The sequence below is a fragment of the Morone saxatilis genome, unplaced genomic scaffold, assembly GCF_004916995.1.
Source record: "Morone saxatilis isolate NCDOM2014 unplaced genomic scaffold, NCSU_SB_2.0 Contig19, whole genome shotgun sequence".
NCBI lineage: Eukaryota > Metazoa > Chordata > Actinopteri > Moronidae > Morone > Morone saxatilis.
The window spans coordinates 5,414,190-5,432,543 of NW_023339751.1; the positions used below are offsets into that span (position 1 = coordinate 5,414,190).

At 40.2% G+C, this 18,354-nt stretch overlaps 2 protein-coding genes across 2 annotated transcripts in view; both read right to left on the bottom strand.

Moving 5' to 3' along the window:
* Window positions 1-10,126, bottom strand: part of disc1 (DISC1 scaffold protein) — a gene marked incomplete in the record, with an annotated part of 44,100 nt that extends 33,974 nt beyond the window's left edge. The window contains 4 exon segments of the mRNA XM_035663447.1: window positions 907-1,063; window positions 2,707-2,776; window positions 4,256-5,166; window positions 9,479-10,126. Of these exon segments, the coding sequence (XP_035519340.1) occupies window positions 907-1,063; window positions 2,707-2,776; window positions 4,256-5,166; window positions 9,479-9,548 (1,208 nt within the window).
* A 3,570-nt stretch (window positions 10,127-13,696) lies between these two features.
* Window positions 13,697-18,354, bottom strand: part of tsnax (translin-associated factor X) — a 7,869-nt gene continuing 3,211 nt past the window's right edge. The window contains exons 5-6 of the mRNA XM_035663865.1: window positions 14,921-15,042; window positions 13,697-14,310 (exon numbers count right to left, since the gene is read on the bottom strand). Coding sequence (XP_035519758.1) covers window positions 13,933-14,310; window positions 14,921-15,042 — 500 coding nt within the window. The 3' untranslated portion in view covers window positions 13,697-13,932. The remainder of the gene's footprint in view (window positions 14,311-14,920; window positions 15,043-18,354) is intronic.

An 18,354-nucleotide genomic window follows, 5' to 3' on the forward strand; every position in this document is an offset into this window, starting at 1 on the left:
ATCACTCCCCCATCTCTCCCCTTTGCATGTCCACATGTGCATGAAGTGTGCATTTCAGCCTGTGTGTGTGTGTGTGTGTGTGAAAAAAACAATTTCCCCTAGGGGGATCAATAAAGTATATCTTCTTCTTCTTCTTCTGGATGCTTAATGGACCATTACCACTAAAGTGTGTTTCCCCTTTTCTCACTTTTCCTCCAACTCACTGAAATAAATGGAAACACAATCTTTGGGGGCGTGTTTTTTCCTGTTTTTCAGCATGTTATAAACTGAGACTGAGATGTATGCATGGAAAACTCAGTAACACATTAACCCACTGCTGGTGCTGCATGAGCTTTAGGTTACATTTGTTCAGGATACCCTCTGGAGAGAGACGCCCCACCTGATTTCCTTCCTGCTACAAGAGCTATTTTTTGACATCCCTCCCTAACCGCTCTGTCCTACAACATTATAATGAAAGATAGAGCACGATCAGGAGCTAAGCAACCTGTCAACTTCAATTCTGCAAACCCAGTAGGGCTATGCTATTGTTAATCGCCAGTATCAGTATCAGATTGTGATTAAATTACAATACAATAAACAATTATGTTGTCTAAATAAATTACACAGTACTAATTAAAATCTCCCATAAAATTAAATCTAAAATAAAACTGAATTTAACCACATTACGTGTTACCTTTTTACCTCACTGCAATAAACATCCATTTAAACATTATTAAACATGTGATTCTCCAATGTCAATAAGGAGAAACATTATACTTCAGTGTCAAAACAGTAGCTTATGATTACTGTGATTAACTTATATAATATCAGAAAACTTAGCACAGGGTTTGGCTCATGAATTGACAATGTGTGTCTACACTAGTAATGCATCATGCTGTCATTCGCTGCCACTGTTGTGTGACTGACCTGTACTGACTGCAGTCTGCCCTCTGGAGGGCGCTGTGCACCACCTGTCTGAGCCGCTCCAGGAACAGAGCCACGCTGGGCTGTGTGGAGGGTAGACCGAGCTTCAGAGCGCCTCGCTCCCTGCACAGCTCCTCCAGCTTTTTCCCAAAACGCTCAGCTGAAAACACACATGCACACGTACTGAATAACACACAGCAACGTAATGCTAAACAAGTCTGGTTATTAGCAACTAGGTTCAAGTCAGAAAGTCAATGTAGAAACTTGTATTGTGATTGTACAGAAAGCAGATTACTCTCTAGGTAATAACGTCTATGTAGCTCCTTATTCAATTACCAAATTTCCCTTAACTAGAGGAGACTTAAAGGGAGCAAACTTCTGTCAATACAAAATGATTCTCAGCTCGATGTTTCCAAGAATTCCTATCCGTGAAATCTTAAAAATCCTTAATTTCTTGACCCTGTAAAGGCAAACATAAAGGATTTGGGATCAACCCTCTCGTTGGGTTCATGGTTAAGATAAAAATAATAACCGTCTAAGGGTAAAACATCTTTAAATCTTCATCAGTAAGAAAATCTAATCATCTGCCTTAGTTCTTGTTTACAGCATTTCATGGAAAACAGTTCTTAAGCTTTTCAGGAATCCTGCTGACAGATGAGCAGAAACTGAAGTCAGCAGGGGTGGAGAAGAGTTTTAAATGTCAGAGAGAGGTTTGTGATGCACAATATCAAAAGGCAAACAGAAAACTTGACAAGACACACTGACCTAAATAATCCTTTAATCGCTTATAAAGTTCAAGGTCTACAGGGAGCCGGCAGCAGATGTTGGTATTTATTTTTGTCACAAGGTCCAAGAAATGGGTCAAAATACAGACCTCTTCTGAAAATAAACTTTCCTCAGGACAGCAAGAAAAAATATTCAGGTCAAACAGGAACTTAAATGAATGTAGTTTCTTCTGGAGACAGATTCAAAACCAAGTCCAGATTAAATTTGAGGACTCGTTCCCACACAGTCTTCAAAGTCAAAACATCAAAAGCCAAACATGGATGACGAAACATGAGTTTGCGTTCACAAAGCCCCAGAAGAGCCCGGTTTCCCTTGTAAATAAATGTGGAATTTCACGAAGCTTTACCTACTCTCTGTGCTACTTTGAGTAGTTTCACAATGTCCCAGTTTTTAGTTTTACTTGGCTGGCGGATCTGATGTGCTGAGCACTCACGTGTACACATGAGGAAAACTAAGTAGTGGGAACTCAACTATAAAGTAGTCCTCAAAAACAAGAGAGGAATGGTATTATTTGTACTAATCTTCAAATAACAGACACTGAGCAGACACTGTACGGGTCATAAAACTTTTTCATCAATCACTGAAGAGTTTCAGTAAAAGTTCAACTCTCCAATAAGTTCAATGTGAAATGTATGTCAGTCAGTACACAACATACCATTTGTTCAGCTCTAATTAAAGTGTGTCCTTCTGCCCTCACATGCTTTATCATCTTAGTATGATTCACAACTAATTCAGTTACCAAGAAATCCAATAAAGGAAACTGGGTGACGTTCCATATCTTCTTAAACGTCAAACTGATCTGGATCCTGACTGAGCATGTCAGTCGATATAAATGGAAAATCCCACAGTTAGTTAGTTAGTGTTCACTGTCCACTGCCCTCTTTCCATTATACTAAATAAAGACAATGTTTTTCTTTAATATTCAATTTAGTTCAAGGTAAGCTCTCTGCATCAATCCACAACTGCAAAGCTGACCTACTTATTAAAGCATCGGCTCAACTGAAAGTCTTAGTTCACCTGCGTCATAGTCATCATCCAGAATGGCTTTCTGCTGGAGTCTCTGCAGCCTCAACATCATGGACTCGATCTGAGAGAGACACAATAGACAGGAGACAGAACAGATTACCCAACAGCGCAGAGGGCCATGCTCTTTAAACAGTCACAGGCCGGAAAAACGACATGTGGGTGCAATGACCGTCATTTCAAAGTGATACCGGGTCAGCAAGATAAAGACTGGCTATGAAACCTCATCATCACCTCTAAGTATTGCTGATCAGACTGTATCTCTTTAGGGAAGACTGATCAACCTAAAAGTTCAAGTTCAAAGTCTCAACATTTGTTACAATTTACAATTTAATGTATTCCACTTGTTTAGTACATAAACTATTGCATTAAAAACATTTGTGCTTCAAATTATATTTACTTTTGGAAACATTTCTCTATTTTTCGCTTCTGGGTAGTTTTTCCTCTTCTAGTCTGTAAGAATATTCAAATTCAAACAACTTGAGAAGGTCAAACTCACTCTTTTCTATGTAACTTTTTTCATTTTCTTAGTTTGCTCTTGGTCTTAAATAAAGTCTGACATTGTTGCATTGTTTAGATTCTGTAATGATGAAGAGGAAGACCAGTTGCATTTGTTTTTCTGTGGTCCAAATGTTATAAGTTTGTGGACTAATTAACTAAATTGAGCACACAACATTTATTTTGAACTTACACCTGTAGGCATTATGTTTCGGGTTATGGATGAAAAAACTGTGCTAAGATAATTAATTGAATTATTCTGCTAGGTAAAATACTCACATTTAATAATCATAGATAACTAATCTGAATTAAAGATTAAGTTTCACAACACAATACGAAATGGGAGAAAACTGCTCTAGTGAAGAGTGGGACTATATATTGCTCTAAATAAGATACCATGTCATATCTATATTTCAGTTCTCTAAGAGTTCTGGTACTGTCAATCTAATTATTTATAGAGGGGATCCAATTAACTTTGTCTTGTCTTTTTTGTTTACTCCTTTCCTGTCCAATTGTGTTGTGGGGTTACATTGTCTTGTGTGATACTTGTATTAGTATTATTTGCCTGTATTAAATATATTTAAAAAATACACTTATTTGCTTTTTTGCCAAGAGTTAGATGAGAAGATCAACACCACTCTCATGTCTGTAGGCTAAATATGAAGCTAGGGCAAGCAGCTAGTTAGGAGCAAAACTATGAATAGTTCAGCATATAATTATATAATTATGTGTTAATTTTCTCAAGTTAATTCATTAGCTGGAAAGCAGATAACACCTTTGGACAGAGCCAGGCTAGCACTTCCCCCTGTTTCCTTATGCTAAGCTAAGTTAACTAGCTGCTGCCTCTAGCTTTGTATTTAGGGTACAGACATCCCATCAATCTTCTCATGTAACTCTTGGCAGGGAAGTGTTTTTCCCAAAATGTCCAACTATTTCTATCCTGTGCTTTGGTTTCAGTCTTGACTCTGAACCTGGTGTTGGAATCGATTTAATCTCAATAGAGGAGTTTCATCATCACAATCAGCAGGAAACCACTGATGCCCACCTTAGTGTGAGTGCGGTTGTTTTGGAGGCAGTCTTGCAGCACACCCTCGTACTTCTTCACCAGGTTGTCCCAGGCCTGGTCGGAGGCAGGCGTGGCGCTCTCGTAGCCAGAGGTGACAGACGAGGCGGAGGCCGTGTCTGAGTCCACAGACAGCGAGGAGGTGATCTCTATATCCAGAGAGTCACAGTCAGGCAGGTCGGACGTAACCTCCCTGCCACCCCACAGACATTCCTGCCAAAACCTCCCATCTAATGACAGTTCCTCTCTGTCTGCCTGGCCGCCCGGGGCCGAGGAGGGCCGTGATTGGGCAGGAGTGGACTGCTTTAAGATATTGTGCTCAATGGACAAAGCTGCTGGTTTTGTTCGAGGCGAACTAGGTGCTTTAGTCGACTGATTTAGTGGTTCTGGTTCCCGGGACGGTGTGGTTGTGTCTGTCCTCTGGCTGCAGTTGAGAGACTGTTGGATGAAACTGAAGCTGGAGTTAAAGGAGTCCTGTGGTGAGGACTGGACGGCGAGTTCATTCTGTGGCAGAGAGGACGGATCCTGGGGACTGGATGCACCATTAATGGCACTGCAGTCCACAGGGGGAAGAGGAAGGGTAGCAGAGCAAAGAAAACTCTTACTCTTCCACGAGCTACATGTGAGTTTATCAGGCTGATTCTTTGAGGACACTTTGACAGCAGTTAGACTCATCCTCTGAGCGCTGGTTGCCTCAGTGATGTCAGTGTGACGTCCAGGTTTTCCATTCCTAACGCAAGTGGTCCTCCCTTCCTCCTCCTCCTCCTCCTCCTCCCCCTCCTCCTGCCCATGAGCAGTGCTCTGTAGTCTGGACTGCTCTCCTCTCATGTACCCTGGTCTTCGGTGGAGCCTCTTACGACCGGAGCTGCCAGCTGTCCCCGACACTCTGCCACCTGTCGATGCAGAGATTAACCATTAAGCTGGACAACACGGTCATGAGGAAGATAAAGAGTGAGCTCACAGGATTAACTGTGCAATCATGGAGTACATCAGGAAAATGTGACGCTAAATGGGCCGATCACACAAGCATGTTAAAACGTCATGGCGTTAATACTCCAAACCACAATGACTTTCACCCGGCCCCTTAAAGCTAGCATGGCTAACTGAATGAAAAACAACTTGGGCAGCTGTGTGACATTTCCCAGAGTTCTGCTCCAGCTGTTGGGAAATACCAAAGCTACACAGTCATTTTGAGTTAAGACACGCCTCTCGGTGGAGGAGTCGCAGGCATGAACAATGTTTCCTGAAGCTGAATTTGTTGATCTTTGAAAACACAGCCATGTTGCTCGAAACCCGAGGTTTTCAGACTGTGGGTGTACAGGCATTGCAGGGGTGGAGTGGAAGCAAAGCTGAATGAATCTGATTCACGTCGGAACAACAAACAAACAAAACTGCTCTGATGCTAGCGAGGATGTTAAGATGTGAGATAGAAAGATTTATTTAAGCTGCAAAATGACCAGTTTCTGAAAGGGCACTAAAGCATGTTAAATACAGGTTGGACATATTCCTGGCAGGGAAGGAAAAAAGTGAATCATAGAAAATCAATATGATTAAAGCAGCACTATTTGTTTTTGCCAAATTGGGGCAGTGGAACAAGTCTTAAACAACATTTTCATGTGTTTTATACTTTTATATACTGGAGCTTCCCTTTAGCTTGAATAATTAAATAATGGCTGGGGCATTATGTGCTTGTTTTATCATTTAATTACAATTTAATTCATCAGTATTTCTTAATGCATAAATCGACCAAAATATATTTTATCCAAATTGTTTTTTTTCAACTTTTTGTTAGCTTTCACCCAACAAGCTAGTCATTTAAAAAAAAAAAAAAAAGGGTTATTTCGGTAACCCAACCCTGCTGGGTTATAATAACCCGTGGCTGGGTCGGCCCCTTTTTGACCCAGCACTGGGTTACCGAAATAACCCAAATTGTGTTGTGTTTTTGATTATTAGCAACTCCTTTCACATAGGTACATATAGTCATTTGAGTCATGAATTCATTAATACATAGTTTTGATTGGTGCAGCTTTAAATACAAGATGGATAGAATTTCTGATAGGGAAGGAAGACCGATCAAGTTAATCTAAACAAACACATTTAGAATCAATATATGATGAAGATGAAGCCTGTCTTGCTTTTAGGTTTTGCAGTTTGGGAATAGTTTAATAATTTCCACAGCAGAAAAGTGCATAGAAACAGTTCATGGTCTTAACAATGTTACTAATCCCTATAAAGTTACTGGGTAAATAAGATTTAATAGCTTTATATGGCAGTAAGAGAAGCACTGCAGACAAACGTGGCCAACCCAAGCAATGAGAAGTGATAAAAACATCAGTGTATTTGGAGCAGGATGATAAAGACCAGTTTGTGTTCAGAGCGGGACACCTGCTGCAGCTTCACGTGATTAATACATATAATGTGTAGGATTCAGAGAGACAGGCAGGCTGGTAATGTGGGGTATCAACAGCCCCTTTGTGTACAGCTGTGCTGCTCTCTCTCCCACTTCTGCCTCTCAATTTTCTCTTCCCACTCACACACACACTCAAGACACACAGAGACACACAGACTTTTGTGCTGGGAACAGTGGGAGCATTCATCCTACAGTCATTGTAAAACCATGTTACACTTTTTTAAAGTGTCATTACTAGTAACAATCAAACATATCTGTAGCCTAATGAGTACCTCATACTGCATTATTATCAGTTTTATTATATATTAAAAATGTATTAATCAAATTTTTTCTACAAATTCAGTGTCTGTAGCTGTACGTGAAGCCAGTTTGAGGAGCACGAAATAAACCATGACCACCACAAAGCAACCACAGCTCTCTGTTCAACTCCCATGACCTCCAGTGATGTCACTCCTAAACCATCCCATGTGACCGGAGAGGAAGAGACACCAAAAAAAAAAAAAAACACCACTTAAGGGAGAGCTGGGATGGTCCACTGATGGGAAGGCAGGATTTGTAGTGAGAGTAACACAGGGGTGTACCCAGACTGTTGTTGTGTGTGACTCAATAAGAGTCTCCTGTCCACTGGGACCACCGCACTAAAGCTCAGGTTACATACAGCTCCATTAGTGTTTCTTTGCAGACGTGGCCACTGTTCCATAACCAATTTAAGAAACCCAACACTCACGGTAGGCACCGAACACAACCGCACACCACCCACCATCTGGTGTGGTCAACATGTAACACAGAGCCCACTCCAAAGAGTCAAAGAGCTCAGGAGCCGAAAGGGGAAGGAGTTGCTGATGGAAAGCGTTACTGTATCCTCGCCATGCTTCGATTACACAAAGACGGCTCTTCCCTGCAAAGGGGAAGGAAATGCCTCAGGGCCCATTGTGTGTGTCTGTGTGTGTTGGGTGGCATCTACGTCTCAGTTGAAGCCCCTACAGAGGTATGTCATTTGCTGCTTCCTGCCAGGCTTTGTCCTAAAATAGTTTGCCAGGAATTCCGGCAGAAATGGTAAATAAGCGAAAGGGAGACTTCAGCACTGAGGACCAAATGATTCCCGCTCTCATTTCTCACTGCAACTTGTCGATGAAGTTAAAGGCAGTCCGCACAGAGTCTGAGAAGCATCTCAACCAGAGGAGGCAAGATTATTTACCTTCGGAGATTAAAGAGGCCCTCCTCAGAGCCCTTAGGTTAAACACTGCGTCCCATTGGTTGTCTGAAAGTGCTTCAGCCAAAGAGCGGAGGAATGCGGAGGATCTCATAAAAACACAAACGTTTGAGGAACAAACTCAGCACCCTCACACACACACACACCAGCAGATCTGCATGTCAGCAGCCTCCTGAGAAGCAGCACTTCACCACTTGTGACCAACCAAAGCAACAGAAAAAGGGAAGTGAAAGTCACAGATGAGTTCTAAAAAGTGGCGGTGACAAAGCCTAGAAGCGAATCTATCTCTCTGAATTGAATCTCTGCTCTGGTGAGACTCTTATAGCACCGCACTTCCTGTACGGTCACATGGGGATCATAAACCAGCTGAATATGGTTGAGCTGAGTGAAGATACAACAGTGAGCTACTGACATTGTGAGAATGCACAAACCACAAAAACCTACAGTACTATTTAATTTGTTCATGCAGTTAAATGCCAAAAACTGTTACTGTTGCTAAAAACTGTACCAACTACTTTGACGTCGCTTCAGATGGCCTGATCACTACTGTACAGATGAGTTTTAAACATTTGATATATGGATTAATCACCTTTATTTGGAATAGACGTTTATTTCCTTTTGCACAAAACTCTTCCTCAGCAAAGATGTTAATTACTATTAAATTGTTTATTTAAACCAGTATTAACAGTACTTCATGAGACTAACTAATGTCCACATTGACAAAAGTTTAAACATCTGTGTATGCGATATAAGCAGCTTAGAACTCGCTCAAGAGTGCTTTACGTGGTTTTATACATCCAAAGACTTTCTATTTAATCCAGACCAGGTGTGTTATTCAGATCTGCATTTGTTTGTGAAAACATGCAGCTAGTAAAGGGGGACCTGCATCTAAATGGGACACTGCTTATAACTTAAAAGTTATAAAGTTTTATGGTAAATTACAACAATCTTACGTTACCTGTTATCTAATATTATTACTTTTGGAAGATTTTAAACTAAAATAGTAAAGAATCAAACACACTAATGTGGTAACCTGATTATAGACAGTTTAAGTTTGCCCTTATTTGAATGAGCAGAAATATGTCCCCCACAGGAGCCTGTATGCAAAATATGCAAGTAAGTTATGCAGGATAGATAATGTACAAGGGAGAGCCATCATAAGTCTCCACGCTGTCTACATATTCAGAGGAATAAAAGCATTCACTTTAACCATCACCTATCATCACTCATGTAGGGAGCCTTTGACCTCTTTGACCTGAATGGTGCAGACAGCTCACAGCAGTGCCGAGAACCAGCTGGAGGACTCAAAAACACACAGATCCTCCTCTTCCTTCAGCCAGACACTGATTATTTAGAGTCACTGAGCACCACAGTGCAGGTTTAGGATGAGTTTAGACTCTGTGCCCTCTAAATAGAGTTTATTATCCTCTCCAGTGACTTACCTCTTACTTTCTTGTACATTATTTTAAAGTAATGTGAAGCTCAACACAGTGATCAGCATTAATGCACTTTCTAGGGAAGACACACTGATTATTATTTGTTTAACAGACAGTTAACAGTTAACAAGGGGATGTATGTTTACCTTCCATGGCTTCGCGGTGGTGAAGCAGAGAGTTACTGTGACATTCAAGCCCCATCAGTCCAGCAAACATCTTTCCATTAACAACAAGCAGTTTTGAGTCAGATCCCGGTTCTACATGGACTCACATCGACCATGTTTTAGAAGAAGTGGAGCCAGGCAATGGGTCTGATCTCATTTCCGTTGTGGAAAAGTGAAGCCAGGCTGTTATTTTTTTCCCTCGCTTCGGACTAACGTGTGAAACCGGCTTTTTACACGCGCTCCTTTGTCCATAATGAACATTTCCTGACACAAAGTATTGACGCTTGTGCTCCAGATTCTCACACTTCTCCTCTGCGGCAAACAAGTGGGTCCAGATGCGCACGAACAGGCGGCGGAATGGAGAGAAAAGATGAAGTCTTCATGTCATGTTTCTGGTGGTGGTGTGGTGGGGGGAGAGTAAAAAATGGAAGAAAAACACCCGATGATGATGTGCTGTAATGGCAGAAGTGATAGCCGGGATAAATCTGTGTGTCATCGATCAGTTGATCAGCGGTCCGTTACTTGCTGCGCCCGTGCGTCCGTGCGTCGTGTTGGAGCAACGTGAGGAGCTCCTACGTGTTCAGGAATTTGACTCCAGACTCTGTCAGACCGCCTCATAACCTCAGCAGCTCTGCAGCCTATGAGTGCTGCAGCGGACACATCACATCGCTCCAGCCCTGCACTTTTATTTTAGCAGCATCAGAGCTGCAGCTGGTGCAGGGAAGGAAGAATACCAGCACCTTCAACTCTGTTAAAGTCACAAAAACAATACTACAAGTTCAAATGCATGTATTAATGATGTAGTAATGACCATTATTAGTATAATTATTGTCGTTACTGGGTTTTGTATAGCATTTTTAAAGGTAACTACATTTAAATTATTTTATTTTTGAAAAACTTTTGTAGACTATGATAATAAATATGTTTTATGTTATTTAATTTTTTCAAAGAGAGCCATTATAAAACTGTTTTACTCTTTATTGTAATATTTTCTTGTCAGAGCGGATCTAGAGAAATATTCATGGGGTGGCAGGGAGACTTTAAGGTGTGCTAGAAATATATGTTGATCACTCAAAACACAAACAATCTGTATTTCCTGTAAAAGTCCCCAAATTAATATTTGACTCAAAAATATTACATTAGTGTGGGACACTAGTAAAGCATTGAATATAAATATCTAAAAGTGGAGTTAGAAATCAATAAACTGTTTTATTTCCAAATCTAAATACATGTATTTTTTCATTGAACTTTAAGTTTGCCACAAGTTATTTTTTAAATTAATCTAAATTAAACGTGTTAAACTGGGGTTGCCACACATTTTGTACCCCATCCCACCCTATACCCCCCTCTAGCTTTGTTGTCTGAAATATAGACTGACATTTGTATTTTCTAAACTTAATAAATAAACATATACTTAGACACATACAGTATGTCCCTGATATCCAGGTGTTAATTTGGCCATAAAATAAGTAGGTCAAATGGTTGTTTGTGTGCAAAACTGCACAAAAAAATATGTTATTTTTGCATATTTTTAGACAGCCCAAACACATCCTGGTGTAAGCACAAAAGTGTTCCCTTTGTTGATGCAGTGGGGGGAATGAATGAGAAGAGACCCCACACAGAGCTGGGTCTATTCATCCTCCCTCCCACACATCCGAATGGTCCTTTCATTCAGCTCGGCTGGCTGATGGACAAGACTCAGTGATGAAGAGCTCAGTTCAGCCCACACAACAACAACAACAACAACAACCACAACAACAGAGAGCAGCCTTTACTTAGATAGGCCACACACTATAATCCACTGCCATGCATGTGCTGTAGAGTGAGATCAGCTGTCCGGTAATAAAGATTAGAGGAACCTAATGTCTCTGGACAACAACTCATGACTCATCAAACAACTCAGTGTTTCCTCGTGCTTAATAATTAACACTGGTGGCCTCCAGCAGAGGCTTCTCTCTGCTCTCTATTCATCTAACGAAGACAGGCATGTTGTCAATTGTTTAAACAAGAATACGTTTTTTCCTTCTGTGACATACATGTCTCCTATGTCACTGGAGTGAATGTGCCACCATGACTGTATTCCTCATGCATCCAAAGCTGTGCTTCATAGATAGTGTACCCAGCTTTCACCAGTAGATGTCAGCCTTCACACAGATTTAGGTATGGGGTTTACTTCCACACACAGCTTTCATTTAGTTACTTGTAAAGATTATAGTGGTTTGTTTGGTTGTCTGAGTTAACTATCCCCTTTACATTAATCCTGCTAAAATGTGAACCTTGACCTTCAGAAGAGACCATTTGCTGCAAATATCTGTTTAAAACAATAAAAGCTGTTTTGTTTTTCTTTTGTTTGAGAGATTTTATTGCAATAACCTGATCCACGCTCTTGTTGCAGCTCCCGACTGATTGCTACAACTCAATTGTGATTTAACCTCTGTAGGTCATGAGAACTTCTTATTATATTATTATTCTTTTAATACAGTCTGTGTTAAACACACGGTTGTCTCTCTCCTGCTACATAGAAAGTGATGTTTCATATTCGTACTTTGAGGGAAATCAACATGAAAACTTGATGATACAGAACCTTACTATAATAAGGATGATTTAACTTATTTAAATATAACATTACATATATACAGTATGTAATACCAAATCTATGCATTCATTGATTGAATTGCTTGATTGATTTACATACCAAACCAAAAAAACAGCAAAACCAGTTTTCTTTCTGTCTCTCAGACTCCCTCAATAAAACTCACTAAAACAAAACAAACAAATAAAATGACTGAAGACTGAAAAAAAATACCCAGCTCTGTTGTTTCATTCATTTAGATCTCGTCCAAATTATATTTTAGTGGTTTTCAACCTGTGGGACACCAAAGCTTCAAAGCGGCTCACAATGGGGTGAGAGAAAAATAATTTTTTAATTTTAATCAATTTCTGTTAAGAAAACTAAATAAAGTTGTTCTTTATAAAGTTTGAATTATTGTGAGGCTAAACAGCCTCATCCTGCATTAGAAAAGTATTAAGCTAACAGAATAATGGCCAAGTGTCAGGGAGAAGTAAACACTGAACTGGTCAACATAGAAACCTGTTAATTACATATGATTGTTAAAAATAAAGAAACACAAACAGGGAATTGTATGAAATGTTTCTAAAAATCCCTAATACAAACTTCCTCCAGTTATTGCATCCACTATTTGGGTTCATTGTACAGTTTATCAGTTGTTCTGTACTGTTATTGTTATGTGCTGAATATAAAATGAAATATCCATAAAGTATATCAGGGGTCGTCATTTACTCAATGACAGAGAAGGGATCCCTTAAGGAAAACACTGTCTGAGCAGACAGCATTCAGGTTGTCCTTTGGTAGTGATATCGACCAACAGGTGGCAGATTTCTATTACATTCAAACCCTTTCTATCACATAAAGAACATAACAAGGAATTAAATCATAGATTATCTCATTTGTGGCTATACAAATCTGTTAGCCAACAAAATACCAAATGTCTTACATTTTTATACACAAAGTAGAACTGATCAGAAACAAACATTTGACCCTAAAGCTGCAGACGAGGCTGTCAGAGAGGAGAAACTGCAGGCTGTGAAGGACAACAGCTGCTGTAGGACAGAAAACCAACACAGAGGCAGTGTTGTTGTTTTGGTTCGAACCATTACACTCACAAGTAACCATTTCTCTTACGATAAATCTTGTTTCCTCAAACAGGAATAAGAGCCCCCCGTTACTGATTATAGATTACGCAGACGTTACTCTGTGACCGTCCACGAGCACAGCTCAACTGTTTCTCACTGCCTCAAATATCCATCTGGAGAGCAATAATTGACACCATCAGGTGATCAGGGATCAGCAATATAAAATCAGTTCTCTGCCAGGAATATGTCTCAGCACACTCCAGAAGCTTATTTTCAATTAATGTCGCGGTGAGGATTGTTTAAAGATTGTAGAATGAGGAGGCAAGGGGGTGTGTGTGTGCCAGCAGGCCTACCAGAGAATAGGCACGTACAATGTACAAAGGTCACATGTTCCTCCTCCACACAGTATGCAGTGAGTGCAGGCAGCCAATGGTTTTACCTTAGATTATCTGTGCGTGATAGAGAGAGGGAGGGAAGGGCAGAGAGACGAAAATAAAATAAACACACACACACATTATCAAAGCAGCTTAAAAAGACTCGCATGGCATATTTGGCACAGAACTTTTATTCATGCAAAACAAATGAAGTCATCAGATCTTTATCAAAGAAAAAAAAAAACAGTGTCTATTGTAAACCTGTTTTTATTACAACAATAACAAACAGCATGAAACATTTTAAACATCTGTCAAATTCCATTAAAAATTCAGACAACCATCAAACTGGAGAAAAAACTCCAAGCAGACAATGACACCCTAGGGAACATAATGTAAGCTGTGCAGGATTTAAACCACTCCTTCCTCCGGGTCGAGGAGCGTGGTCCTACTGGAGAACACGTCGGCCAGCATGTGTTTGGGGATCTCTGAGCCGCGGACGCGCAGGGCGTAGCAGGCGTCCTCCACTTTGCCCAGGCTCTGTCGCAGCGTGTGCAGCTTCTTGGACACCTCGTACGGGCCCGTGTTCCCGATGTAGGAGAAACCGTCGTGGATCTGCCGCAGGAACTGGCTCAGCTGGAACGGCGTGTCAATGTCGCCGTTGCCCACGCTGCTGATGCACATCCGCATCAGCTCTCCGGTCAGGTCAGCCACGCCGAGCAGGTAGTCTGAGGGCGTCACCTGGAAGGTCAGGACCTGAGCTCCCAGTGGCAGGGCTTCGTCCGAGCCCTGGGGTGAAAACAGGATGAGAAAGAACAGAAAAATCACACATGAATGTCAACAAAAGACACGGCTTATGAGCACTTTTGGAACAGACTGTGCACAGAAACCCTCTGGGCACAAGATATATACAGAAGACTGATGGTGGCAACAATGTTTACAAGATGTCATTGTTGTTGTGCAGCTGTGCTTGTCGTAAAAGCCCTGGGCCACAAATAAGCAAAGTCCAATTTTCCTCAAGCTTTTACCAAAAAATATTGAGATTCAAGCAATTTTGTGTGCATCAACAGGCGCCCATCATCTTTGACAATAACAGGCAGAGTGCCTAAAATGACATAATGACACATAATGCTTATAAATGCGGAACATAGTAACTGTCATTGTTGCCTCTGTGTGCCATTACCACTGCTTTAAGAGGAAAATATGCTTAATTGCTTTCTTGCTGAGAGTTAGATGAGGATATTGATACAACTCTCATGTCTGTACGGTGAATAAAAACACAGATTTTACATCACGGCAAGGAGGCGAATAAGTGTATTTCCCAAAATACATATTGTTAAATTTGTCTATTGAAAAAATGGAGAACATTATAGGAGATGACAAAATAACTTTACCTTACCTTCGGATCGACCTTCTCCGTTCTCATGAACACCAGTCTGGCGTTGATTTCCTCCAGGCTGATAAGGCTGCGGTGACGGATATAGTGCAGGAAAGAGACGGCCTCCACATACTCCTGGATCCCTAATGCATGAAATTACATACAAATGGATCACCACAAGACATTGGGAAGCACAAATCCAAATGTTTCACTGCTCTAACTGTTAAATATGACTTGAGGATTGTGCCTTTATTTTCTCCATTTATTTGCATTTGTGATTTACCAAAAAAAATACTACTATTACTGGAAAGAAGCTCAACTATGAATCAAATGAGCACAGCACGCAGAGTGTGTATAAACACTACATGGTATCTGCTCGGTTTAGATCACAGATGTAGATAATGATTCACATAAAACCTGTTTCCTGTCGCTGTCTTTTGATTTAACAACAGTTGCCGTTTTTTGTGGCGGGCTGAGATGACCCATTTGTTTTCTGGCCCTGTGTAAACAACAATCAAATAATCACAGGACGGAAGACTTTGTGTCTGAAGTTTACTTTTGGAGCGGCAATTGAACTTCAAAGGGCCTCCTATCTCCACGTAGCTAACCACAGCGTGCTACAGAGAACTGGGAGGAGAACGCGGTTCATCTTCACTTCACTGGGATTTACTTTCACTGCTCCTGTTTGGTTTTTAGTCCAAACTGCAGCAGCGTTTACATGCACCAGAGCCAGCGGAGCGAGCAGCTGCACTGCGTTCAGAATAGTTGGCACAGGAGAGAAATATTACAGCTTGCATACACATTTTTCCAAACATCACATAAAGTGGTAAACATATTATTAAATTTTAACCTTGATTTGACTTTAATAGTGTATGAATTATTATCACTGCCCTGAAAAGATATGTTTAGACCCATAGTTTGGTTATTTCAGATGAGGGATTACTGTAGTTGTAATTCCACATCGCGTGGATCGTGTTTACATTCTTACAATCTGTGAGCTGTTCGCAGCTTTCCTGTGCTATTTTCAGCTCGGAGGGAGAAGTGCGTTTTTGTTTTTAAGCGAACAGCACTGCACTCGTGGTAAACAGAGAGAGGTATGTAATATTTGGTGCAGTAAACACATAAAGCAGCCTACATTTGGAAAATGTTTGCTTGGTCACGCTATTACATGTTTAGCAAATGTTTCATATTCTAACTGAACAGCACTAAGTTATTCATTAGTCATTTAAGTCATTTAAATTGCAGCGTATGGGTGGTGTAAATGCTTAGTATTGTTCAAATTTAGATGATCCGTCTATAACTCACTGTTCTGTGTAAAGGAAAAGCCTAATAAGCATCCAAATTAACTGCTTAATTTCCAGTTTACGCTGTAATACTGATGTAAAATTCCAGAGGAATAAAGCGACTGCACCTGTCAGACTGATGAGAGCTTTTAAACTCTTCTATTCTCATTATTGTTAATTTAGTCAGGAATATTTAATGTTACAGGATAAAAATAAATATGTTTACATTTTCAGGGGCTTTAAACTCACTGCTTATTAAAGGGGGCTTATTCTCATGTATTAAGTACTAGTAGTCATACAAATTAGACCCAGCCCCCCAGCCTTTATTTGGCAGATTTTTCATAACCTTTATCAAAACAAACAAAACAAAAAACATCTAAACATCTAAATATTGCCAGTGGCCCCGCAGCTGTGACACTGGCTTAGAGAGAATTCAACACAATCCGAGGCGGACAGGATATGACATGAAAAGGTTACACAGGCTTTGAGGCAGGCAGGCGGAGTTCAGTTCCTGAGTTTACTGCCAGGAGCTGTTCGTGTTATTTACTCTGAAGCAGCAGTCACCTTTGGTCACTGAGACCCAGAAAAAAAACAAAATATTACTGGAGATGATGTCAAAACAATGACTCAAGGAAAACCAGCTGTAGATTAGAGCGCTTTTACTGGCACGGCAGCTGGAAAAGTTGGAAAAGGGTCAGTAGTTTTAATGGGTTTAATCAGAAATTCAACAAACATGTATGCATGTCCATGGATGATTTACAGATGAATTGAGCTTAATGTTTGACCACAGAGCGGTTCACTCAGTTGCAGGTGAACCCTGGGAAATTCCCCACCCAGTTCGCTTGTGTTTGCACTGTCACATAGCTTCTGGCTGGGTCAAACTAAAGAGCTTATCAAAGAGCCGCTCTGCCCTGTTATCAGCTGCAATTATGTTCAGATTTAGCCCACAATATCTTTAATGGTCCTTATATAAAAAGTGCAGACCCATTACACATGCCTGGAGACTTCACGTCCAGCCAACATTATCTGGAGAGCCCGTGCAGCGAGCCCAGTCTCAATCTAATAAAGACGATAAAAATGGAAAAAAAAATGAAGCGTCTAATTGGTGGGAACTGCCACTGGTCACGTCGCGGAGGATGCAGCAGTGATTCCTGAGTGACCACAATCTAAAAATGACTTCCCCAGCTGCTAGATAACAGCAAACCCCTTGCTCTCAGTAATGTTTTCCTCCAAACTCTGCAGACATTTTGGCTACGCTGACAAAAACTGATATTGATACTACTGGGATAACAAGTTTATCAGAGGGTGTGTCTATCAAATCCAGGCGTGTATCAAAGTCACGCTCTCACACTATCAGCGACTTTACAATAAATCTAAAGCAAAAATAGGAAGATTGAGGCGATAGCAGCACAGCAAAGATCGTTTTTAGGGAAAACTCCAGCGTAATTACTTTTTTAAACTCCTGCACTTTGCTTGAGTTTGTTTCACAATTCAGGATTTTATTATTATACTGAAAGAAATTACTCCCAGACTATATTTATTAGACTATTATAATATTAGGTAGACAGATTTTATTGCGGGGCAGGATGATTCCAGTGGAAATAAATGATCATGAACGGATTACTCAGCTTAGCAAGGTGGCCTCGTTTGAGAAAATCTCATTCAGAATGAGAGATAGAGTTGATTAGTGTGTGATCAAATGAGCTTCTGAAGTTTATTATTGTAATGAAACTCTGGACTCTTTATGCATCACACAGAAGGTAAATAAAATGAGAATTACTATATAATATTGAAATACAGATTTAGGGAGAGCAAGATATATTTGTCATATGTAATAATGTATATGAGCACATATTGAAATATATTTATCTGGGTAGGTACGTATGTATTTTATATTATTATAATATACAATACAATTTTTACTAGAAAATGTTTCTGCTTCTTCATACAGTAGAAAGGAATTCCCCTTTAAAGCTCATTCGTACATCTCTCTGTTATGTTCCAAAAATACACTGTAAACCTGACTATCAATAAACAATAGCAATCAATAACCTACCTTGTTGCTTATACGATATAGTTTAACTAATTACATATATTGTGAAGTATATATATATATATATATATATATATACACACACACACACACACACATATACATATATATATATATAT